This window comes from Gorilla gorilla, chromosome 1 (genome assembly GCF_029281585.2).
Source record: "Gorilla gorilla gorilla isolate KB3781 chromosome 1, NHGRI_mGorGor1-v2.1_pri, whole genome shotgun sequence".
NCBI classification, from domain to species: domain Eukaryota; kingdom Metazoa; phylum Chordata; class Mammalia; order Primates; family Hominidae; genus Gorilla; species Gorilla gorilla.
Window position 1 is genome coordinate 23,982,108 of NC_073224.2, and position 27,566 is coordinate 24,009,673.

At 37.5% G+C, this 27,566-nt stretch overlaps 1 protein-coding gene across 9 annotated transcripts in view; it reads right to left on the minus strand.

Annotated features, from left to right (window-relative positions):
- The window catches only part of ARID4B (AT-rich interaction domain 4B), a 164,773-nt gene that overhangs the window by 82,808 nt on the left and 54,399 nt on the right, over positions 1-27,566 (minus strand). For all 9 annotated transcript variants that reach the window (XR_010134397.1, XM_055372630.2, XM_063707944.1 and 6 more), the window contains exons 3-7: positions 15,088-15,198; positions 11,593-11,658; positions 10,094-10,184; positions 7,212-7,291; positions 893-984 (exon numbers count right to left, since the gene is read on the minus strand). Coding sequence is in view for 8 of the 9 variants with exons in the window: in XM_055372630.2 (XP_055228605.1) it covers positions 893-984; positions 7,212-7,291; positions 10,094-10,184; positions 11,593-11,658; positions 15,088-15,198 (440 nt within the window). In the remaining variant the exon portion in view is untranslated. The remainder of the gene's footprint in view (positions 1-892; positions 985-7,211; positions 7,292-10,093; positions 10,185-11,592; positions 11,659-15,087; positions 15,199-27,566) is intronic.

Consider the following 27,566-nt stretch of genomic DNA (forward strand, 5'->3'; position numbering starts at 1 on the left):
CTATTTTTCCTATAATATATATAAAAAGGTAGAAATTTTTTAAAGTTCGAATAATTCAGCAAGAACCAGCCCTAATTGTCAGACATAAACACCAGGAAGCAGAATTTTTATATATACATGTAAACACACTTTCATATAAAAATGAAACTGTTACATACTGGTATTTCATCATGAAATTTTTCATGTCAGTATATGATGTTGATTATCTAGTACTTACGTAACATTTACTCTATAAACACTTAAAGGATATGAATTCACTTAATTTTCACAACAACACTAAGAGATAGGTAATATTATTATCCCAATTTTATAGATAGGAAGTGAGGTATGAAAAGATTAAGTAACCATCCCAAGATCACACAGTAAGGAAGTGGCAGAGCCAGGATTCAAACCCAGACCAACTGGCTCCACAGTTCACACTATGCCAGAGAATCGGGTTTACAGGGGAGAGAAACATGTCTGGTTTCAAGGAAAGTGTGGGGAGACACAAAATGGTTCACATAAAGGTTTAAGCATTTTTGTTGAGAATTAAGGCATGGACAAGACAGTTACCGGGAAGGGAGGCATGGAGACCAAAAATAATAGCATGAATAAAAGCATGATATTAGAAAACAAGCGATGTATTCAGGAATTATTGACTGGTTTCATTTTGACTAAAGCATCAAGATAACATGCAGGGAGAAATTGAAGGCAGATACAGCTGTTAAGTAAGGTTGGCTGAGCATGGAGAACCTCAATCACCCATGCTGAGGAGTCTGAAATTACTATTAGATCTGAAATTACTATTAGATCTGGTTAGCATTTTGCAAATTACAATTTTAAAATAACTATAAACAATACTAGAAGGAGAAATGAATTCAGGTTCAACTAACAGTCATGAAAATGGACTTACATATGATTAGATCTTCTTCCTCTATTTGTTTTCTTTCCTATGACTGGAGTGCCAAAATGCTCAGGGTTGGTGAGTGGGAGCTGGTCTAATGTCTGTGGGTAAGAACATAAACCCATCAAAAAATTAACACTTTGCAAGTGCCTTCTTTGTTTTAAACCAAATCAATTTAAGAATATGCTCAGATTTTGAGATTAAACTCTCCCCCCAGGGAAGCTAAAACACAGCTTTCCTAAAGATAGAAAATTCTAGTTTCAAAGATATTAGAATAAAGATGAATGAGCTCATTACTGGAAAAAAAAAGTGAAAAGAAATTTGGCTGCTCTCTCTAGATGATTCATTACCTATGTGAAGGTTGATAGGCATCTAAGAATGATTAAAATACAAAACAAACACAGCTCAGTGGAAAGACAAATGTGAGAATTAAGAAATCTATTTGTAAGGTTAGGGCCAACTGCAGCTCCAATATTAATTTGTACATGGCGAATCATAATCCATAAAATAAAATTATTAATAAGAAACAAAATTAATTATGAAGATAAAGCATCAATCGCATGAACAAAAAGCCTCAGAGTAAGTTATATTACTACTCTGCAAACATTTTCTGCAATAAACCTTTTTTAATAAAATGTAACATTAATTTAATTTTTTAAATTACATTTAATTTCTACATTTGATTTTTTTCCTTTCCTACATTTTCTTAAGATTTTCCACAGTTTCTGTTCCTTTCCTCATCCTAAGAAGAATCTTTCCTGTTATAAATAATTTCACAAACATCAGAGCAGCTAGAGATTTCCAAGAAAACTGCCCAGATGAAAATAAAAGTGAGGAACTATTTAAGACAGAGACTTCTTAAAGTTACAAACCAGGGTGGTATAAGAAAGAGTATCCATGAACTTAGAATTAAGGAGCAGGCATCTAAACTAACTAATGTAATATGTAAAAAGAAATGTTATATAACTTTTTTAAAATTGAGACAATTTTGTTATAACTACAATGAACAAAACTGTGAAAAGATGAACCATATTAACACTCTTTTTTACATAATTCATTAGAATATATGTAAATGTGTTTAAGGTACATAGATGTATGTATCTAACAATGAACAATATGATCAAGAAAAAAGGTACTAGCCATAAAGGATTAACTAAAGATTGATTCCTTCAAAAGACTGACAAAAATCATAGCTTTCACAACTCTCACAGGGCAAAAAATCTAATCTTTCAAATTTAGTTTGTACAGAACCTAACCCTGTCCTAATGAACCTTAAATCAGGCATTTAAAAAATACTATCTGGGCCGGGTGCAGTGACTCACGCCTATAATCCCAGCACTTTGGGAGGCCGAGGCAGGTGGAACACCTGAGATCGGGAGTTGGAGACCAGCCTGACCAACATGGAGAAACCCCGTCTCTACTAAAAATACAAAATTAGCCTGCCATGGTGGTGGGTGCCTGTAATCCCAGCTACTCGGGAGGCTGAGGCAGGAGAATCGCTTGAACCCGGCAGGCAGAGGTTGCGGTGAGCCAAGATTGCACCATTGCACTCTAGCCTGTGCAACAAGAGCGAAATTCCATCTCAAAAAATAAAAATAAAAATTATTTGGAGGCAAAAACTGTCCTAAACTCAGTATATACCAAACAGAAACTATTTTTATTGAGACAGAGTGCCACCCTATCATTCAGGCTGGAGTGCAGTGGCGGCGTGATCATTGCTCACCGCAGCCTCAACCTCCTGGGCTCAAGTGATCCTCCAACCTCAGCCTCCCAAGTAGCTGGGACCACAGGTGTGCACTATCACACCCAGCTAATTTTTGTTTTTTGTAGAGATGGGGTTTTGCCATGTTGTCCAGGCTGGTCTCAAACTCCTGGGCTCAAGCCATCTGCCCAACTCGGCCTCCCAAACTGCTGGGATTACAGGCATGAGCCACCACACCCACCCAGAAAATCTAGACATTGCCTGTCATTAACTCCTATGGTGAAAATTTCTATGTAATCTGAAATATTATTTTGGTAATACTGTATCACTATAGAGTATTACTAAATGACTTTACTTGGTAAACAGGGAAAACAAATTAATCCGGATTCACTTTCTGTCAAGCAAACAGATGGATTAAATGTATGCTCTCCCCACCGAAAATTAAGGTTGCTCTCTTTAAAGCAGAAAAATAAAAGAGAGAGATTTATATCACACAGTGTGATTTCTATTTTAAGTATGTGTTAGTCATTTCACTTGCTACAGGAAAGAAAATTTCTAAAGAGTTAAGAATCACACATAGTAATTTTCAAATAAGAGACCACAGTCTCTCCCTAGTACATAACAAGAAGAAACATAAGCAATATCTCTGTCGCTACCTCAATGTCCAGGAAAGTAGGGGCATGTTTGTTTCAAGGGACTAAAAAGACCTGGGGGTAGGGTAGAATTTGTCCCATCTTAGACCTAAAGAGCAAAAACCAGAGGCTCCTGAAAGCTGTATTAAAGGCACATAGAAAACTCCGTAGGCCTAGAGGGAAAATGTCTATGGCCCTGTTACCTAAAATGGGCTGCAGAAAATACGGAACTGGGATTTTACCTAAACTTCTCTAGAGTTTTCAATTGCACATAGTAAATACAAAGAAAGAATACCAGATAATTGGCTGGGCGCAGTGGCTCACGCCTGTAATCCCAGCACTTTGGGAGGCCAAGGTGGGCGGATCACTTGAGGCTAGGAGTTCAAGACCAGCCTGGCCAACATGGCGAAACCCCATCTCTACTAAAAATACAAACATTAGTCAGGCGTGGTGCTGCACGCCTGTAGTCCCAGATACTCAAGAGGCTGAGGCACGAGAATCGCTTGAACCCGGGAGGCAGAGGTTACAGTAAGCCAAGATCATGCCACTGTACTCCAGTCTGGGCGACAGAGCAAGACTCTGTCTCAAATAAATAAATAAATAAATAAATAAATACCAGATGATGAATCTACTTTTGTATAATACTCAAAGTATGAATGGTCTTTAGAAATACCTAAACTGTCCTAGGTATTTAGTTAGGCAGCAGGTAACATACTCATTAAGCTGGTTATGGCTAAAGCCAGTGGCTTCAGTGTTGGAATTTAAACTGACTGAGGCTGGGCGTGGTGGCTCAAGCCTGTAATCTCAGCACTTTGGGAGGCCAAGGCAGGCGGATCATGAGGTCAGGAGATCGAGACCACCCTGGCTAACACAGTAAAACCCTGTCTCTACTAACAAATATTTAAAAATTAGCTGGGCGTGGCCGGGCACGGTGGCTCACACCTGTAATCCCAGCACTTTGGGAGGCTGAGGCGGGCGTATCACGAGGTCAAGAGATCGAGGTCAGCCTGGCCAACATGGTGAAACCCCGTCTCTACTAAAAACACAAAAATTAGCTGGGCGTGGTGGCACACGACTGTAGTCCCAGCTACTCAGGAGGCTGAGGCAGGAGAATCACTTGAACACGGGAGGCAGAGGTTGCAGTAAGCCAAGATCGTGCCACTGCAGTCCAGCCTAGCGACAGAGAGAGACTCCATCTCAAAAAAAAAAAAAATTAGCCAGGCGTGGGGGCAGGCACCTGTAGTTCCAGCTACTCGGGAGGTTGAGGCAGCAGAATGGCGTGAACCTGGGAGGCGGAGCTTGCAGTGAGCCGAGATCGCACCACTGCACTCCAGCCTGGGCAACAGAGCAAGACTCCATCTCAAAAAATAATAATAATAATAAAATAAAATAAAAAAATAAACTGACTGAAGTGCAAATGTGATCTCTTTCCATGAAAATCCTGAATTTCAGTGTTTATGAAATGGGATTAATTTCAGTAGTTTATTAAATGGGATTAGTGACCCAAAATACTGCCAGTATGAAGCCACTTTCCTCTTAAAGGACAATGTTATGGACTACTACTACTACTAATACTCTGAATGGTCTTTCAAAAACATTAAAACTTTTAAAACAATATGAAAAATACCAAATAAAGAGAAAAGAACATACAGATGGTAGATTAAATTCCCCTATTGGGTACACTCTGGACCACATCTTCACACGGCTTAAAATACTCAAATTTTAAAATATGTTTGATTGTTTGATTAATGCTTTTTCTCCTCCAACGGAGAGTAAGTATCCAAGGATAAGTTCCATGTTTACATGGCTTGGTTTGATTGTTTGATTAATGCTTTTTCTCCTCCAACAGGGAGTAAGTACCCAAAGATAAGTTCCATGTTTACATGGGTTGGCTTAACCTTTGTCCCGGTACCTAGCACTACACAGCTTCGGGCACGTGGGAAAGGAACTGAAGAATCACACACCAGTATTCTAATTTCCTTCTAGCAAAACATAAATTAGAAGTACACACCTGCACAGACACACTAAAACTGAACCTCCTTGAAGATATGAAGGATACATAGCCACTTGTTCATATTACCTTCAGCATTTAACTTACAACTGTCTTATGAACCATTCCAACTGAAAATTCTCCTGGTTAAAAAAAATAATATTTTGGCTATTTCTCTAGACTAAAAAAATAAAACGCAGACCTTCACTTAACAGGAGAAAAACCATGTCTTCAAGTCCTCATACTCACTGACTGTACGGAAATGAAATTAAAATAATTCCACAAACTCAGGGAGAATTCTGTACTTTATCACTATACTTGCCCCAAAGCTGTCTGTATTTATTGTATGTAAACCTTCAGTTTATTCCACACATATTTATTGAAGGCTTTTGTGTAGAAATTGCTAGGAAAAGGGGGGCCTATCAAGTGAGGAAAGAAAGGATATTCCCCTAAAACAGCTTAAAATCTTACAGCAAAAATGAGAAAAGTTAAAGAAAAAAAAAAAAAGGTCCTAAAACAAGAATAAGCAAGAGAAGTGCAAAACGACCAAAGGATAAAGAGATCCAATTTGGGTAGAGAGCTCACGAAAGACATCATAGAGGAGGAAGCATTTATAATGGCCTTCAACATAAGTGAGATTCCAACAAGAGGAAAGGAGTCAATAAAGGAAAGTATGGACCATAGTCTGAAAATACCAAGCAGTCTAATAAGGCAGAAGTACAGGGAAGTGGTTGAATATGAGACTAAAGGAATAGGCTGGAATTATAATACAGAGAACCTGTCCCAAATTCTAAATTTAAGTGGGAATTCAATCATTAAGAGAAGCAAAAATTTTTCAAAACAAAAACATAAAGTCTAATAGGTTAATAAGTAATATTAAAATATCCCCAAAGAAACACTATTCCAAATAGTGTTTAAGTAATAACACTACTAAATAAGTAATATTAAAGTAATAATAATAAATAAGTAATATTAATAAGTAATATTAAAATATCCCCAAAGAAACACTATTCCAAATAGTAGAGAAAAGAAATAGCTCGGCCACACTGTGTATCAATGAATATCTGTAGACTGGATTAGAGAACATAACACCATTTAGAGCAACATCTACCTTTTAAATTCTGAATTGCAAGCGAGTTAGTTACAAAACTTTGTGAACCCTCTGCTCTTAGTAACATCTTTCAATTTAAAGATATGGCTTTGGTGCTAGAAAGTGCTGGTTAGAAAACCAGCTCTAGCTATCCATTTCCTAATCTGAAAGTTGGGGATAATAATAGTAACTACCTCATAATGTTGCAAATACAATAATGTATGTAAAGCACTTAGCAGTCCCTGGCAATTATAAGCACCTCATCTATTCATCCAACTAACACTTATGAAGTTCATACTCTGCATCAGGCACTGTTACAGCAACTAGGAACAAAGCCATGAAGAAGATATACAAAGTCTCTGACCGTGTGACACATTCTAGTGAGGAAGGCAGACAATAAATAACTATGTACTCATATTTTGATGTTAGGGAATAAGACCTAAATCAATCTGAAAGGATGATAAGGAATGGAAGGGACAATTTTAGAAAGGGCAGTCAGGCAAGAGGAAAGGGCATAATAATATCAGCTAATAGCAGTAGCAGTAGTTAAAGACTGTTGTATCTACACATCCTTTAACTACGACAAGGATCAAGTTGATTACAAATCAGAAATCTGTTTTCTAGTTATTTACAAATTTTAAGTCCATTTAAAAACTGCCTAAAGATAATAATTAAAGCCCATTGTATTTTCTCTGTGGACAAATACTGAAACACTTTACATAGACAAAAAAGAAGACAGAACCTGGTGCTCAAACACAGGGCCTTAAACAGGCTTCACAGATTACATCATAAGGGTATTGTGTATTAATGAACTTTCCTGATTAGGAAGTACGTTTACTGAGTTGAGAAAGCAAAAATTTATTCCTCCCAATAAAAAATATTAAGACATGTTCATTTGTTAAATGATGACTTACTTCACTTTCAGCAAAATGCCTCTCTCCTTTCAGGCACAGTGAAGATCGTCTCAGTGTCTTCTCATCTCCGTCATCAAAAACTATGAGAGGGGGTAAAAATGGAAGCTACTGAAGGATTTTTTCAAAGATCAAAGAGATGATATGTATTATAATTTTCTGAGTGCAAATAGATCTACTATTTAAGACTATATCTGGAATTCAATTCACATTTTATGTTTTCTAGTAACTTCAAATATAGTTATTAAAGTTAACTTTTCCAATTTCTAGTGAAAAAAAACAACATATATGAAATGAAAACATCTTGTATAAAACAGGATATACCAAATAAAAATAAGAAGTTGGTATTTCAAGAGGAAAACATTTAAATGCTAATTAACTCTTCTCAAAATGGTAAAGAAATGCCAAGTTTTCCTACTGACAGATATTGACAGATTTACCTAAGAAAGATTACAGGTATATGCAATCAGACTGCCCCTTTAAAAAAAAACTGTATTTTCATTATTTAAAGTAGGGTTTCTCACCCTTAGCACTGTCACTAGTGACATACTGCACCAGAAAATTCTCTGTTGTGGCAGTCTTGTCCTGTGCACTGCAGGATATTTAGCAGCACTCCTGACCTCTACCCACTAGATGTCAGTAGCACCCCCTTCCCAGCTGTGACAATCTAAAATGTCTCCAGCTCCAGGCATTGCCAAATGTTCCCTGGGGGTAAATTCATCCCAGTTGAAAACTAGTGACTTAAAATACTAAAATGTCTACTAAAAGGTGATGGAAGTGTTAAGCAACTTGGTTGCAGTAATTACTTCACGATATATTTGCCTATCAAATCATCATGTTACATATACATTTATATGATTTTGTCAATTATATCTCAATAAAGTAGGGGGAAAATTTTAATAAAAATAAAGTACTTAAAGCACCCCAGCAAAACCACCATAAGTTAACAGATATGGAATGTATGACTATTTGTATTATATGCATAAATTTGTGATATACATAAATAATTTAGGGATATGCTACATTCCTTAGAAATCATGGGAAGACAGTAACTCTGTTTTAAATAATGTTACCAGATCTCTATTTTAGAAATTACATTTTCTGCCTACCTACTAAAATTAGATTCTCTTCTTTCCTTTTCTTTTTCTGATGCTCAACAGGATCTCACGTTTATTGAGAAATGATTAATGGTTAAAAGAAAGCCAATACCCTTTCCTTACTGGCTGAACTAAAATTAGATTCTTATACGTTACATAACAAGTTACATTATGTGAAACTGGATAAATAATTTTCAGTACATCTTTAAATGATGTAACTAAAATATACAACATAAGTGTCACATTTAGTAGACTATTACAACCAATCACCATCTAGACTTCCTACATAGAATTGCTCACAGTCTTCTCACTTACATAAAGTCAAATATTTCCTTATGTCTCAAAATCAAATAATTTTCCCTCTATTTTCACCAGGTTTTATTCTCACACCAAAGAAGTATAAACAAAACTCACCTATTCTATCTGAAAGTTCTATCAAACTCTGAAATCACCAAAGACATTTTACTAGGTGTTTACTTTCATCTCTGAGGTCATTAAATGGTAAGAATTGTTACCTTTAATAAATAATTGGAATAAATGGCTACCAATCTATGACAAATACTTTTTAATCATTATTTTAGAATGTTGGAAAAAATATGTACTACTGTAGGTGAAATAAAAATCTATTTGTAGAACAAAAATAAAAATAAAATAAAAAATAAAAGTATAAAAAATTTGAAGAATACATTAGAAAATAGATTTATAACACTGATGGAAGGCTTTAAGATTCAAAACTAAAATTACAAAATAAAAGGTGACCATACAAAAACTGACTACATGAAAATTAAAAGCAGAGACAAGAATAAAGCAACAGGAGACACATATTTATAACTGAAGTAGTAAACAGTTAATATCCAAAATATACAAAGAACACATATACCAAAACTAATAAGAAAAAGATAAAACATCTCAAGAGAAAAAGGGAAAGAATAAAAGAGCCAGCAACTCAAAACAGAGAAAACACAAATTAAATTATGTTCCTTTCAATAAACATATGAAAAGATGTTCAATCTCACTAGTAATCATGGGAAGGGCATACTGAAACAAAACTGAGATACTACTTTATATCCAAATTAGCAAAAAATTTTTTTAAATGACATAAAATCTGACAAGGATTGAGAAAACAGACAGTGTCTTTTAGGAAGGCAGTTTTCATTAACTACTAAAGTTTTTGGAGTATATTTTTCTTCAACCTCTATTTCTCAGTATGTACACTAAAGAAATACTAAGATACAGTAGGTATCCTAATTAAGTACCTAATTAGGTACAAAAGACATTCAATCCAGCATTTATTGTAATAGTAAGAAAACTGGAAACCTCATCAGTAAGAAAAAATAAACTAGCACATCAACTATTATAAAATACACTACTGCTTTGTTTCCTGCTGGGAGCCACATATATATATATATATATATATATATATATATATACACAGTTAAAAGAAATTTCTATTATAAAACAACATGAATATCCTTAACATTACTGAACTATAAACTTAAAAATAGGTAAGATGGGGAAAAAAAAGAAATTTACCTAAGATATACTTTGAAGTAAAAAAAGCTAGAATTCCAATTGCATAATATACACATTAAATAATTTCAATTTTTGTTACATACACATACATATACTTTGGAAATAAATTTTTAAAAGATGTGGAAAGATAAAATCCAGTAACAGTAATAATATCTAGGGTATTAAGAAGTGAATCCAGGAAATTTCATTTTATTTGTATTAAGTTTTCTTTGTGTAACTAAAAACACATTTTTAAAAGAAAATTTATTTTCTTACCTACAGTGTACCAACTCGCATCTGTTAGTTTATTGATAACAGCTTCCTGATACGCACCATCAAGATTCTTCACTTCCACAATAGCTCCTACCTAAAGTATTTTTAAACATGTTAGAAAAACTTTTAAAAGGTAAATGAGCAAACCAAAACCTGGGTTTGTTTTCTTTTAACTGAGTGCATGATGGTGAAGAATAAAATGATTATTGACTTCATTTAAAAGTACCAGCAGTTGGCGTGAGCTCAGTGGCTCACGCCTGCAATCCCAGCACTTTGGGGGGCTGAGGCAGGTGGATCACTTGAGGTCAGGAGTTCGAGACCAGCCTGGCCAACATGGTGAAACCCCGTCTCTACAAAAAGTACAAAAATTGGGCAGGCGTGGTGGCAGGCGCCTGTAATCCCAGCTACTCGGGAGGCTGAGCCAGGAGAATTGCTTGAGCCTGGGAGGTGGAGGTTGCAGTGAGCCGAGATCGCGCCACTGCACTCCAGCCTGGGTGACAGAGCAAGACTCTGCCTCAAAAAAAAAAAAAGTGCCAGCAGTTTTACCAATCAATATTTTTGTACCATCAGTGAAAATGTTAACGTAGTAAAAAAGGCAAATAATACCTAAGTACTATTATAAAGTTTTACCCTTACAACCCCCGCCAAAAGAGTCCTGGGAACCCCCAGGGTCAGTAGATTACACCATGAGTACCACCATCTGTGAAACTGACTGTCCTTGCCCCATATTTCCACTCTTCTTTCAAGGAACCTCAGGAAGGATAGGGACCATTTAAAAATTGCTCTGGGGTTTCCTTTTGGCCCTAAACCAGCCAAAGAGCACACAGTGGTTTACCCACACATTCTCTTTTAGCTTGCTCACTGGCAAAAAGCAAAGCAGCATTTATTTCACTTGCCAATGAGGAAAAATGAATGTAAAGAAATAAAACTCTCCAACTGTTAGTGTAAAGGCTGATGACCCTTAAAAGATTTCATTTGCCAGTAGTGGCTCCAAAGAAGTAAGAGCTCTGATTTTTTTGGTTTTCTAACTTTCTCACTTTTCAGATCATCGTGGAACCGACATCACTAATCCCTAGTTCATCATCTATTAATTTTGGAAAATCCATCATTTTAGTAATGGAAATATGGTGGATTAAGTAAATAAATGTAGTCAATGCTTCTTTGATACTCATTTTATTTCTGAATAAACTGTTTGGTTTTACTACCATATCAAGTATTATTTAATATTAAATCTTTTTTTTAAAAGACAGCATCTCATGCTGTCCCCAAGTGCAGTGTGCACAATCATAACTTATTGCAACCTTGAACTCCTGGCCTCAAGCTATCCTCCTGCCTCAGCCTCCTTACTCACTGAGATTAAGTCTATTTTTTCTATTAGTCTTTTTAGAGAAAATTACATATTGAGTTTATCAACTCAATAACAAAAGAGCCAATGAATTAATACCAAGTATGATTTTTTTTCCCAAACAACCATTAGAATTAACAATGAATACATGAATTACCTTTAGTGGGCCCTTTATGTGGTCATCCTGAACTTCCACTGTTGAAGAATCATGTCTAAATGTCACCTAGAGATTATAAGTTTAATTAGCCACCAAAAATAAACCAAGCAACACAAGCTCATCAATGCACCAATTATTCATTTGTAGTAAAAGAAATATAAAATAATAGCTGCCTAGTTTATACAACATCCCAATCCCTAAGTAGATTAACTAAAAAATTATTTACAGACAACTGCCCAGACCGTATCTCAGTTTCCAAAAATAAAAGTAATCAACGATAGCACATCTAAATTACTAGATGTTCCACATGTCATTCTTTTTTTTTTTTTTTTAACTTTTTTCTTTTTTGATACACAGTCTCACTCTGTCGCCCAGGTTGGAGTGCAGTAGCGCAATCTTGGCTCACTGCAACCTCCACCTCAGGGTTCAAGTGATTCTCCTGCCTCAGCCTTTCATGTAGTTAGGATTACAGGCACCTACCACCAGGCCAACTAATTTTTGTATTTCTAATAGAGACGGGGTTTCACCACATTGGCCAGGCTGGTCTCAAACTCCCAACCTCAAGTGATCCGCCCGCCTTGACCTACCAGAGTGCTGGGATTACAGGTGTGAGTCACCACGCCTGGTCCCACATATCATCCTTTATTTCAATACTATCAGTTATGAATTTAGTTGTAAAATTGCTTTTCCTAAAAAATGAGAAAGAAAGATATGGGGATTTTAGGCTATTAGGTATTATATCATTTTGTGAAGGCCTACCTTAATAATAAACAGTAGCAGCAAACACTTAACTGAGATCTGAGCATCAGTCTCTAGTACCAAACATTTAATCTTCACAACAACCCTATTAGGTAGGTATGACTGTTCCCATTTTGTTGATAAGAAAACTGAGAAACAGGCCAGGTGCGGTGGCTCATCCCTGTAATCCCAGCACTTTGGAAGGCCGAAGCAGGTGGATCACCTGAGATCAGGAGATGGGACCAGCCTGGTTAACATGGTGAAGCCCCACCTCTATTAAAAATACAAAAATTACCCAGGCATGGTGGCGCATGCCTGTTAATCCCAGCTACTCCGGAGGCTTAGGCAGGAGAATCACTTGAACCAGGGAGGTGGAGGTTGCAGTGAGCCGAGACTGCGTCACTGCACTCCAGCCTGGGGGACAGAGCAAGACTCCGTCTCAAAAGCAAAACAAAACAAAACAAAAAACAGAAAGTGTAAGTACCTGGTCCAAGTTTACAGAGCTAGACATGGTGGAGCTGATATTTAAATGTAGGCAGTCTAGTTCCAGAACTTTACTGTGCTCTATATCATTACAGAAATCAGAGAATGGGAAACCAGAGGTGAAAAGAGTAAGTTAAAATAATGAGTTCAAATTTAAATATTTAATTAGCTGGTGAAAAACAAGATAGCTTCCACTACTTAGTATAGAAAACAATTGTTTTCTCTAACAAGGGAAAAGAGTTCTTATAGGGATTGAATCATTAACATGGTCTTTATCAGGTATATGTGATAATTATTTTAGGTAACATGCAGGCCCACTCAAAAACCAGCTATGAAAGGAGATGCCTTATACCCACAGCATCCCAGGCATTTCTGTGTCATACAAAAGCATCATCACACTTTTTATTTAAATCACATGTTTAGATATCTGTGCCCTTCACTTAAACTATAAGCTACTTACAGATGGAGACTAGGTCTTAACACTAGAGTTTCACCTTTAGATAGAGCTTAGCACCTAGTAAATGTTCAACAAATGAAAACAGGTAGCGAAAACATATCAACAAATTTGTTAAAAATATATTAACTTCGAATCATAAACAAATTAAACATGTTAAAAAATATATCCCTATATCTACTGACAAAATCACTGAATTAAATACACTTTCTTTTTCCTTGTGTATGTGTTTTAATGGACATCACCTCCACAGAAACAAATTTTTAGGGCAGCCGAAAAAATTAAAAATAAGCTTTAGATATTCATTACTTATAAGGCACAAGGTACTCTGTGCTATCAATAGAGGCAGTAGAGTCCAGTAAGAGTTTTGTTCCTTTCATTTACAGCAAGAAATGGCAGGACTGCTACATGTCATTTTCCTAGTTCATTCATTACACAGGAAATGTGCAGCTAAGGATGCAAGATGGGGCTTAAATCCAGCCTTTGCTTTGTGGGCCAAAGCATGGGTCCTGGAGTGACAGAGCTCCTGTCCAAAGAGAATGTCTTTTCCAACTGGCACAAACTTGCTATCTGCATGCCAAGCGCTGCTAAGAAGGCTTTCCACCAGGAGAGAGGGCTTTTGTCTATTTCACACAAAGGTGATACATGTGCTACCAGTAGTCCTGAAAAAGCACCAACATTGATAAAAGGCTTTCTCTTCCTCTACAGGATAGTACTGGCAAAAAACAGTGCTTGGGGAATACCAGTGTGTGAAGCCAGAACAGGAAATGCACCCTATAAAAGTACCAACCACCAAGCATGTGGAAACTGAAGGTAGGGTGGGGCCAAGACTAGCCTAGCCCCCTACCAGTTTGTAGTTAATTTAAAGGACTTATCACAATGGTTCCTAACCCCGAGTGTAAATTAGAATCACCCAGGTAGCTTTTTCAACACATCCATGCATAAGGAATATAGGAACAGTAAAAGCTCCAGAAGAGACTGATACCCTCCACAGAAGCACAACACCTCTACAGTCTATTTAATTGGTGAAATAAAAACCAATGGTTTAAAAGGTATCTGCTAATCTAGATTATAAATTCCTTGAGGACAGATCAGGTCAATCTCATCCTAATATCCCCATCCTCCTTCCCACCTAAAAGTTCCCTGCAAAAGGTTTGTCACTCAATAAATTATTGACAAATGAATAAATGTCTATATTCAAGTTCACTTGTCTGGTATTTTTCAATGCTGATCATTTATTAAAATGGAAGCAATTACATTCCTTTTTCTATATTAAGACAAAACTCAAGTACTTTAGAAAGATGTTTCAAGAAAGGCAGAGCATAAGGAGTCAACAACTAGATGTACCTTTTTTCACTGTTATCTAAGGCACCATCAATTACAAGTCACATTCTAATTTTATGGCTGAAATAGAGGGGGTGATGCCTTAAAATTGATGAATTATGGTAGTTCCAATTCTGCCATGAATTTGGCATAATGGTCTTGGAGAAATCACTAACCCTCTCCGAGCCTCATTTTTCTTGTAATAAAATGAAGCAATTAAACTAGATGACTTCTAAGTTCCTTTCCAGCTCTAAAACACTATACAAACAATAAGACGTCTATTAGTGAAATGGCATTCAAAATACCAACTGTGATAATCTAATTTCTTTCCAATTATAATACTTTTAAAATAACAAAAAATGCTTTGTTTTGAGGTATTTTTACAACCTTCACTCCTAGAAACTTATTTTGCAGAAAAATCTTAAATACACTCACCAAATAAAAGTTTACATATCAAATGCTGAACATATAATTTATAAAATCTATAAATACTGTACCTTGACTTTGACAAGTCTTTTTGCTGTCTTGATCTTGGCTTCACAAAAGGCTCCTCTGTATTTAGCACTCACATCAGTGCCCACTGTCAAATAGGGAGGCTCATCAAGGGCCTAAAAATGCAAAGAAATATAATTAGATTTAAACTCTCTAATTCTTTCCCATAATCAGACCTCAGAATAGTGAGCCTAATCTTGTTAAGCTACAACAGTTATAAATATGAAATGTATGTTAACAAGACCAACCTATAAAATACTATAAATTAAAAAACAAGTAAAATGTTTATCATAAAGACTATTTAAATGTACATCACACAAAATATAAAGGTATCTTATTTCCATTAAATACATATGGTCCATGATATGAATTAGCTTACTCACAAGTATACCCCTCTAGCCACTCATTCATTCAAATATTTATTTCTTCTATGACCACTTACAAGAAAAGGGTCCACTGGCCAGAAGGCAGATCTTTAAAGCTCAAATTCTGGGGTGGGGGGGAAATCTTCTAATATTTAGGCTGTATCTTGGCAGTCACCCAGATTCAGAACAGCTCTGTTATATCTCTATCTAGAAAAGTCTAAGGTAGTTTAGTGTAGTGCCTGGTGTGGTGGCTCCTGCCTATAATCCCAGAACTCTGGAAGGCCAAGGCTGGAGGATCACTTGAGCCTAGGAGTTTGAGACCACCCCAAGCAACATAGGGAAAACTCAACTCTACAAAATAAAAAAATTAAAACTGGCTGGCTATGGTGCCATGCGCCTGTACTCCTAGCTACTTGGGAGACTGAAGTGGGAGGACTGCTTGAGCCCAAGAGGTCGAGACTGGAGTGAAAAGTGATCATGCCACTGAACTCTAAAGAGTGAGACCCTGTCTCAAAAAAGCAAACAAAAAAGAATGTAGTATAGCATATAAGGGAGAAAAGTTAGTATATTTAAACTACTAGTGAAAACTATATGAAGAAAGTCATCTGGAAAGTCTCAAAACTTTGAAGCCAAAATATCTTAAATGCTTTAATAGGAGGGATTCGCTGGATATTTACTCTTCTACCTTAACTAATATTTATGTTTCCTCAGTTGTGATTTAGTTTTTAATAGCTGCTCTTATGTTTTACATTCAGGTACATTTCTACATTTTTATTTCTAAGGAGTTCTTCTGCTTATAGTAATTCCATTGCCAAAGGAAAATCATGTAAGTAGCTTTTTCCAAAGTGCTTTATGCTTTATAAAAAGTACTAACATCCCAGGACGTTCCACCAAAAGCAAAGGAGGCAGGAGTTGGGAGAAATTCACTATATTGAATGAATTACTTCTCTGCCTCAACTTTGGAGATTCATAAATGTAAGCTAAAAGATCTGAGAAACCCTATAATAGAGAAAATGATTACATTTTAACTCAACATTTCCCAATCTATTTGTCCAAAGAACCCTTTCTTTTCTATTGACATCTATTAACATCCTACAGAAATCCCATAGAATATAAAGTGAGAAATGCTGTTACGAGTAATAAATAATGAAAGAATAATTTCATTTAGATTTTAAAATAAATTCTCCCCTAAAACTTGTAGCTATCATACAGAGTAATCTATTTCCCAAAGAAAAAAGGGAAAAAAACAATATTCTAGTGCTATAACAGGAGTGCCCACAATTATATCAGACCTCCATAATGGCCACCTGCTTCACATTCCATGTATTTCATAAAAAGTAAACTCAAAACATATCAGTTATACAATTTTTAAAATCAACTTAGGAAAATGCCTATTCATCAGTTCATTTATACCATAATGGGAATATGCCCTTACAGAAAGATAATCATTTCTGCACTAATACTTTCTAATTTTTTTATATTATTAACTACAACTTGATAACTTTACATTGCTGTTGTACCTAGTGAATAAATGCATTTCTACTTTACCTACCTGTCTTAGGTCTCTTAAAATATCATTTTCCCTGGCCAAAATTATGGTTACATTCCAGGCATACTAGTGGCTTTAATTAAGCAATAATATGAAAAGGGACTCACACCACTTTGCTCCAAAATCATAAAAATGGCCACGCATTGTGGCTCACACCTGTAATCGCAGCAATTTGGGAGGCCAAAGCAGGACTGCTTGAGCTCAGGAGTTCAAGATCAGCCCAAGCTACACAGCAAGATCCTATCTCAATTATTTAAAAAAAAAAAAATGTATCATAAGGATGGGAATATAATGTACAGCACAAGTGATAATGAATGTGTTTGTTAATTTAACTGTGGTAATCATAAAATGTACATCAATTCATCATGTTGCACATACTGAATATATTCAAGCTTTACTCATCAATTAAATTTTTTTAAATGTTTTATAGAGAGAGAAACAATTTAAGGAAATTTCACTTCACTTTGTGGTTCAACTGGTACTGGGTATTACTGCTATAAAAACCCAAATGGCAGGGCAGTCTTCATGACCACAGGCTCATAACCTTCCACAATTTGCAACCTCCTCTATTAACACATTCTGCCAGACTAGCCAGTAAAATTTTATTTTCAGAGACAAACAGTATAGTTAAAAATAAATTAAAACTGATGACGAAACTAAAATTATGAAACATAGAAGAGAACAATAAATCAACTAAAAGTTGCATATTTGTACCTACTGAGGAACATATAAAAATTTAGGAATTGATACACTTTTAAATTTTTAATAGATAATTCTTAACAAAAATAGGGTATAGAATAGTAACATCTTTAGACTATTAGTATTCAGAAACCCATTTGCGTATTCTTTTCATTAACATTCACAGACACTAGCAACATTTCAACTACAGCAAACTGCAGATTTGCTTATTGGGCATATTTATTAAAGCTGAATTTGAGAAAGGGGACTCCCTCCGCCCCCAAATTAAGCCCATCCCACATCTTCAACAATATAAAAATCCGTGTTGACGGGAGAAGGGTATTAATTACTTCAAATTATTGTAGGGCAAATTATTCTTTTGAAGGGCAATATTTTCTTTCCTTCATGCTAGAACATATGAAAAGGAATTACAAGGCATATAAAGAAAATGCCTTTAGAAAGACTCGCAGAGGGAGGGTTGGGCGCGGGACTCACCACCTGTAATCCCACCACTTTGGGAGGCTGAGGCGGGCGGATCACGAGGTCAGGAGATCAAAACCATCCTGGCTAACACGGTGAAACCCCGTCTCTACTAAAAAAAAAAAATACAAAAAAATAGCTGGGCGTGGTGGCGCGCACCTGTAGTCCCAGCTACTCAGGAGGCTGAGGCAGGAGAATGGCGTGAACCTGGGAGGCGGAGCTTGCAGTGAGCCAAGATCGTGCCACTGCACTCCAGCCTGGGTGACAGAGCGAGACTCCATCTCAAAAAAAAAAGACTTGCAGAAGGAAACCAAAGTCTAATAAAAGCTGCTAAAACTGAAACACATTATCAGAGCAGTGTTAATTCATTAGAAAGAGCACAGAAAAAGCAGTGATCTGTGTTCTGATCTTACTGCTGCCACCTCTATTTATTATACATTATCTCAGGTAAGTTACTTTTCTGTTCCTAAATTCTCATTCAGCACAATAATTTGAATCTTACACATAATTGTTTAGCAAGCCTATATCAAAGCACTGGCATTACAAAGGTGGTCAGAATGGCAAGTTTTGAGACATATATAATCATCTAGAATGAAACTGTCAAACTATTTTCAAATGCCAACCAAAATATGAATGAGACTTTACACAGAAACCCAAATCAAATCCATAACTGAGGTGGTCAGATTTGAGTATGTAATTTTAGCTGGGCATAAGGTATCACTCTATCATTAGTTTAACATGAGGTAATGGAGCAGACTGATTAATAGCACAGGCTTTGAAAGCAGAAAGGCAAGGTCCTAATACAAGCTCTACTCCTTACACCAACTAGATGAGTTTTTGTAGGCTACTGAACCTCTCTAAGCGTCAGCTGCCACATCAAAAAAACAGGGTCAATATTAGAAACCACTCCATTGTGATGTCTGAGGTAGTCAGCTAGGAAGTTATAATTAATATTATGAACACTTGATGTGGACAAACAAGTCATTTTATCAATAGAAATTCAGATTTGGTTCCCTTCCTTATTTCTTCTTAATATTCGAGGGGCAAAACCACATTTTGGCTGGGCAAGGTGGCTCATGCCTGTAATCCCAGCACTTTGGGAGGCCAAGGCGGGTGGACTACCTGAAGGTCAGGAGTTCAAGACAAGCCTGGCCAACATGGTGAAACCCCATCTCTACTTAAAATATAAAAAATTAGCCGGGCGTGGTGGCGGGCGCCTGTAATCCCAGCTACACGGGAGGCTGAGGCAGGAGAATTGCTTGATCTCAGGAGGCGGAGGTTGCAGTGAGCCGAGATCATGCCGTTGCACTCCAGCCTGGGCAACAAGAGTGAAACTTCGTCTCAAAAAAAAAAAAAGTTTTCGGCTGGGCACGGTGGCTCATGCCTATAATCCCAGCACTTTGGGAGGCTGAGGCAGGTGGATCACGAGGTCAGGCATTCGAGACCAGCCTGGCCAACATGGTGAAAACCCCCTCTCTACTAAAAATACGAAACATTAGCCAGGTGTGGTGGCGGGCGCGTGTAATCCCAGCTACTCCGGAGGCTAAAGCAGGAGAATCACTTGAACCTGGGAGGTAGAGGTTGCAGTGAGTCAAGATTGTGCCATTGCACTCCAGCCCAGGCAACAGTGTGAGACTCCATTTCAAAAAAAAAAAAGTCAGTATAATACAGTAATTAAGAGTATAGGTTCCCAAGCCAAGCACAGTGGCTCACACCTGTAATCCCAGCACTTTAGGAAGCCTAAGTGGGCGGACTGCTTGAGCCCAGGAGTTCAAAACCAGACTGGGCAACATGCAAAACCCTGTTTCTACAAAAATTAGCCAAGCATGGTGGCACCTGCTTGTAGTCCTGGCTATGAGGGAGGCTAAGGTGGGAGGACCACTTCAGCCCGAGAGACTGAGGTTGCAGTCAGCAGAGATCGCGCCACCGCACTCTAGCCTGGGCGACACTGAGACCTTGCCTCAAACAAAAAGAAAAGAAAAAAAAGGGTATATGTTCCTAAACTAGATGCCTAGCTTCAAATCTATCCCTTAGTAGTGAGGTGACCTTGGGCTAAGCCACTTAGCTAAGTGCCTCAGCATACAGTAACAGTTCTGTCACAAGGATGAGGAGTAAGACGGTACACATAAAATGCTTAGAAGAGGGCCCAGCACGCATTGCCAAATAAAGGCTATGATTTTTACTTTACAACCTGGGAGGCAATTGTTTTTAAAAAAAAAATGTTTAAGTCTATATACAAATGGGTTAAGTCATAAAAAAAATTCCCACATAAATAGAGCAGATGCCAATGTAATTGTGTATATACGTGGGGAAGAGGGGTTCCTTTAAAATATTTTCTCCCTTATTCAATCCAGACATGAAGTAATCATGTTGAATTCCAGCAGCAAGAGAATCTTAAATCTTTGTGGGGATGCTCCATAATAAAAGTGTATCATGACCCCTTAGTGTACCAAGATTGCACCAGTATTTTGAGGTTAATTTACTTGGGTCCAATTTAGAGACATACAAAAGATTATGTCGGCAGGTTAACTAAGATTCTTTTGACCAACACCAACCCTGATAAATATGCATGTCTATCTATACGTAGCCAGAAAAAAAAACTCTTGCCTTTTCTTTTTGCTCTGCTTCTCTAATTCTGATCAATAGTATGGATCATCTCAGAGGCTAAAATAAGATGTTTTTATGTAGCACCTCCATGCCAAAAAGGAAATTAAACTACTAAATTACCATCCCTTTGTTGAGCAAACAGAACAGTTTTCTGGTTGTCAAGGCAACAGCTACCTCACAGTTTTCCAGCATTGCTTAAATAATTATTTTCCTAGCCAGTCTACGAAATGTCCTAACTGGCACCTAAAAACCACTGAATTCCATGGGAACACTAAAAAGCATAAGCAATTTTAAAATTAGCTATTAGTGGATAATAATCCTTCAAGATGCCAAAATGCCAAGGAAGCACAGAAGTGCACAAATGAATCAACAGTAATCTCTAATGTGTCTCTGGGCTGCAGCACATCAAATACATAAATTAAGTTTTAGAAAGACAATAGTTAAATCAAATCTTCAAATGGCTGGCTAACACGGACACTGACTAGGAAATATTCAATTATTCGAGATGTTTTTTAAAAAGCAAAACATGCTAGATGACATTTTATTGAGGTAGTTTATTTTAAAAAGTGAGGGATTCAAATTGGTTACAGTGCCAATGTAGCCAGAAGAATCAGAAAACAAGAGTATTAAATTTAATCATAAAAACCATCAGTAGGCTGGGTGCAATGGCTCACACCTACAATCCCAGCACTTTGGGAGCCCAAGGCGTGTGGATTGTTTGAGCTCAGGAGTTCAAGACCAGCTTGGGTAACAGGGTGAAATCCCGTCTCTACCAGAAATACAAAAATTAGCCAGGCATAGTGGCATGCATGTATGGTCCCAACTACTAAGGAGGCTGAGGCGGGAGGATCACTAGAGCTCAGGAAATGGAGGCTGCAGTGAGCCATGACTGCAACACGGCACTCCAGCCGGGTTGATAGAGCAAGGCTCTGTCAAAAAACAAAACAAAACAAAACAAAAAACCATCATTAATAAATGTACTTAAACACAAACCACGTGACAATAAATCTATGAAAACAGCCTATTTTATATATAACAATCCCAATGAACTATTAAAATAATGGAGATAATTCCAAAAGATGAATGAACAAAATATACTCGCATTTATATACCAAACAGTGTACCATTTAAAAACCAAGCTTAAAATGCACAATTTGGTGGGTGGGAATATAAAAAAAATGAATACATCAAGGAAATGAAGAAAACCATGGCCAGGTGCGGTGGCTCACGCCTGTAATCCCAGCACTTTGGGGGGCCGAGGCGGGTGGATCACGAGGTCAGGAGATGGAGACCATCCTGGCTAACCCGTGAAACCCCGTCTCTACTAAAAATATAAAAAATTAGCCGGGTGTGGTGGCGGCTGCCTGTAGGCTAACAAGGTGAAACCCCATCTCTACTAAAAATACAAAAAAGTAGCCGGGCATGGTGGCGGGCGCCTGTAGGCCCAGCTATTCGGGAGGCTGAGGCAGGAGAATGGCATGAACCTGGGAGGCGGAGCTTGCAGTGAGCCGAGATCGAGTCACTGCACTCCAGCCTGGGCGACGTGAGACTCCGTCTCAAAAAAAAAGAAAAAAAAAGAAAACCATGCAATATAACTTCAAAATATTCTCTGGGGCCATTTCTTCTCTCCCTTTTCATGTGGCACTAAGGACATGGATTTGTGAAGGGGTAAGGGGTTGAATAGGCACAAGGACAGAAGCTGAATATACAAGGCAGTGAAGAGGAGGCCTGGGGGAACCACATGGAGGTACAGTCCTGTGGCTGAGGACATGGGTGAGAGCTGAATAGGGACAGAGGAGATAAGCTGCAAGGCTGGAAGATCCATTACCCGGACCAAATAAGTAAATGGACTAATCAAATAAGTAAATACACTGAATATAGTGGGGGCCATGTTTTTCACTCCAAAGAAGTTAAAATGGAAGGAAGGGAGCAGACTACAGAGAAGTCTAAATATTGGACTGGAATTGGAAATTTGGTTTGAATTCATGATTGTATAATATATATATCTGTATATATATATACACACACACACTCACACACACAGAAAAATAAACAAGTACTTATAGGTGTGCGTGTGTGTCCCTGTATTTTCCTAGCTCTGTCCAAAAAGAAAGTACTAAGAGCAACCAACAGACAGCCCAGTAACAACAACAACAAACAGCAACAGCCTACATCTTGATTTATTTATTTATTTATTTAATTGAGATGGAGTCTTGCTGTGTCGCCCAGGCTGGAGTGCAATGGTGTGATATCGGCTCACTGTAACCTCTGCCTCCCAGGTTCAAGCAATTCTCCTGCCCCAGCCTCCCAAGTAGCTGGGATTACAGGCGCTCGCCACCACGTCCAGCTAATTAGTAGAGACGGGAGTTCACCATGTTGGTCAGGGTGGTCTCGAACTCCCGACCTCGTGATCCACCCGCCTCGGCCCACGTCTTGATTTCTAAATAACTCTCTCCACTATAAGGAATTAGGATCCTTAGAAAAATGGTTGATTTCAAGGTTGGACAGAGAAAAGCACAAGAAGAATCTGAAACATCTTGTGTCAGAAAGTAAAGAAATGGTGCGATTAATGATAGGGACATTTCAAACGGACACAGGAAGCATCTTGAAGGGGTTTTCCTCTTACTGGTCAAATGGGGGAAAGTTTGAGCATTAAAATAAATATTATTTGTGCTATTATCTCCTTAGGGATATATATGTATGTCAAACTGATCAACTTAAGATCTGTGTATTCCACAGTAAATTAATTATATCTCACTTTAAAAAGTTGGTAACAAATTACAATGCATTCAGTAAAAATGAAATCCATGAGTCCATATTGACAAGAATGAATGAATGAATGTTTTAAAATGTACAAAAGATAAAGCTTTTCCTTATACTAAAATGTTAATAACTGTAACAGAACTGACAGAGAATCAACGTTTGGCAAACATCATAAAGGTGGCTGATTCAGAGAGCTATCAAAAGATGCTAAGCTGACAGGTGGTTTGATGAACAGAATATTCACATCATCTTTGAATACTACTGAATTATTTTTAGTGGTGTAATTGTGTAACGTTTTGCACTGTAGTATCAAAAGAGCAACTTTCTGTGGTATATCTGCCAAGAGTAACTGGAAATGAGAAAAAGTAGACAGACCGAAGTTGAAGTTATTCTGTTCTATTCATCAGGAATTACACACTGGAGTACAATGGGTGACAGAACATTGTGTTTTAAGCTTGCTCTTAAAAAGTTTGAAGATAATGATAATGAGTACATACATATGTACACATATATGTATACAATATATATGTGTATATATACACACATATATATATACACATACAAATCTGTGTATATATCTCTCTCTGTGTATACACACACAGACAGAAAAAGATAAATTAGATATAGAGCAAATGACATCAAATGTTAACAACTGGCCAGTCTGGTGAAGGAGATTACATGAACTATTTATACAGCAAATTTGGAATTATTTGAAAATAAATTATTTTGTAAAGTAATATATATTTATTGGGCATTTGCATATTTTTCTATTAATTATTTATATTACTTACCCATCTTTCTGAATTGCTCATTTTTGTTTTTGTTTTTTGTTTGTCTATTTTTTTGCTGGATTGTAAGAGTTACTGCATATTTTAAAACTCAACGCCAGCCAGGCGCGGTGCCTCACGCCTGTAATCCAAGCATTTTGGGAGGCTGAGGCAGACAGATCACAAGGTCAGGAGATCGAGACCATCTTGGCTAACACGGTGAAACCCCGTCTCTACTAAACATACAAAAAATTAGCCAGGCGTCGTGACAGGCGCCTGTAGTCCCAGCCACTCAGGAGGCTGAGGCAGGAGAATGGTGTGAACCCAGGAGGTGGTGCTTGCAGTGAGCCGAGATCATGCCACTGGACTCCAGCCCAGGCGACAGAGAGAGACTCCGTCTCAAAAAAACAAAACAAAACAAAAAAACTCAACCCCTTCCCAAAACACGAAAATCTTTGGCTGTTATCTATATTTCTTAATATTCTTCTTACAATTTTTTAAAGTTTATTTTTGGTTTTTTACATGGCCCCACTGTGTATCTTCTTAAAATTTAAGCTACTTTAGGAGACAAAACCACAAGTTGCTTATAAGTAAATTTTAGATCCACATCTCATAAACCAGAGGGATATCTGCATAGTCACAAATATTAACAAAGAGTATCTGCATATTCCTGGAAATTTAAGTAACTCCAAAGAAATATTCTAACTAGAATTTTCTGCCTCGGCAAACAGGCGAGAGAGAAATTGGGAGAGACATTATTGAAAGCCAACTATATTTAAGGCACTGTTCTAAGTATCAAAAAAGCAAAGGAGCTTTCTCATGTAACACAGCCAATCTACTTTGCCTTGAGAAGAGGTTATTTGTCATCTTGCTAGTGAGGTCACAATCATATTCAAATGCAAATGAATCTTCTTTGGAGTAACAGCACTCTCAGAACATAAACTTTCATGATCTGGAATTTAGAGGAGCCTAGTGGAGGATTCAGGCAGCTCAAAATTCAGAATACAAACAGAAACAGAAACTGGCATTGTTATGGTTTAATGTATCTGGGCATGTTAGTAATAACTACTGGCATGGATTAGAAGGCAATAAGTAGAACATTTTTTAGTATAACAAGTCACTAAAGACAGCATCTGGAGAACATTTAAAAGAGTTTGATTTAAAAAAAAAAAAAATCCTTAAAATCCCTACTGGGCCAGTCCTGTAATCCCAGCACTTTGGGAGACCAAGGCAGGAGGATCACTTGAGCCCAGGAGTTTGAGACGAGCCTGGGCAACATAGCGAGACTTCATCTCTACAAATAATTTTGAAAAATAAGCCAGAAGAGGTGGTGAACACTTATGGTCCCAGCTACTAAGGAGGCTGAGGTGGGAGAACTGCTTGAGCCCAGGAGGTTGTGGCTGCAGTGACTACATCACTACACTCCAGCCTGGATGACCAAGCTAAAAAAACAATAGGTCGGATGCCGTGGCTCACACCTGTAATCACAACACTTTGGGAGGCTGAGACAGGCGGATCATCTGCAGTCAGGAGTTCGAGTCCAGCCTGGCCAACATGGTGAAACCCAGTCTCTACTAAAAATACAAAAATTAGCCAGGCATGGTGGTAGGCACCTGTAATCCCAGCTACTTGGGGAGGCTGAGGCAGCAGTATCACTTGGACTCGGGAGGCGGAGATTGCAGTGAGCCAAGTTTGCACCACTGCACTCCAGCCTGGGCAACAAAAGTGAAACTCTGTTTCAAAAAATAAAATAAAATAAATAATAATAATAATCCAGCCGGGCACGGTGGCTCACACCTGTAATCCCAGCACTTTGGGAGGCCAAGGTGGGCAGATCACCTGAGGTAAGGAGTTTGAGACCAGCCTGACCAACATAGTGAAACCCTGTCTCTAACAAAAATAAAAAAAATTAGCTGGCCGTGGTGGCAGGCACCTGTAATGCCAGCTACTCGGGGGTTGAGTCACAAGAATCACTTAAACCCGGGAGGTGGAGGTTGCAGTGAGCCGAGATCACGCCACTGCACTCCAACCTGGGCAACAGAGCAAGACTCCATCTCAAAAAGTAATAATAATAATAAATAATAATAATAATAATAATCCCCACCAACCAAGTTTTTAATCGTGTTTTATATCCTCAAGAATATGATTTTGGGCCGGGCGCAGTGGCTCACGCCTGTAATCCCAGCACTTTGGGAGGCCGAGGCGGGTGGATCACGAGGTCAGGAGATCGAGACCATCCTGGCCAACAAGGTGAAACCCCGTCTCTACTAAAAATACTAAAAATTAGCCGGGCGTGGTGGCGGGCGCCTGTAGTCCCAGCTACTCGGGAGGCTGAGGCAGGAGAATGGCGTGAACCCAGGAGGCGGAGCTTGCAGTGAGCCGAGATCGCGCCACTGCACTCCAGCCTGGGTGACAGAGCGAGACTCCGTCTCAAAAAAAAAAAAAAAAAAAAAAAAAGAATATGATTTTGAAAGAAGTCATCAACAAGAAACATCAATCTTTAATCACTTGAAAACCTATCAATTACTTGTCTAGTGACCAAAAGAAACGGACCCACACAACATGTATTAAACACTAAGTCACAAAATTCATTCTAGATTCAGAATATTACTGTAGTAAGCCCTTTGGTAACTTATGCTAAATACTCATTGATGTAACACTATATACTGACTTTCCTTTTCCCAAATATACCAACATTTTGCAAAAGTGACCATTTTATACCATATTTTAATGATTCCTATCTGTCCTCTAGACTGAGCTACTTAAGATAGAAATAGTGTCGTATTCACCTATGAATGCCCTGGTCCTAGAATAGCACCTACATATAGAAGAAATTCATGAGATAATTGTTAACACAAAAAAGATTAGACATTAGTTAAGCCCTGCTAAATGAGATTCCTCTTAAGTTGAATATTATTTATATTTCAAAAATACCTTATATTCAGAAGCATCTTATATAAAGAGGTGAAAAAGCATGAGCTATGGAATCAATATCTGAGATCAAACTTTAGGTTCATAACTTACTAGCTCCATCATCCTTGGGAAAAATTATTTAACTTATCTGAGCACAGCTTCACATTTGTAAAGTGTAGTTTATCATACTAATAAAACATATGTTCACTTTTATATTATACATTTATTACATATTATAATTAAATATAAATTACATATTAAATACATACAATACCAATGTGGCCTGTTACACATAAAATCACATGTAATAAGCACTCAATATAAATAAATGTCTATATTAATTTGTTATTATTACCATTCTT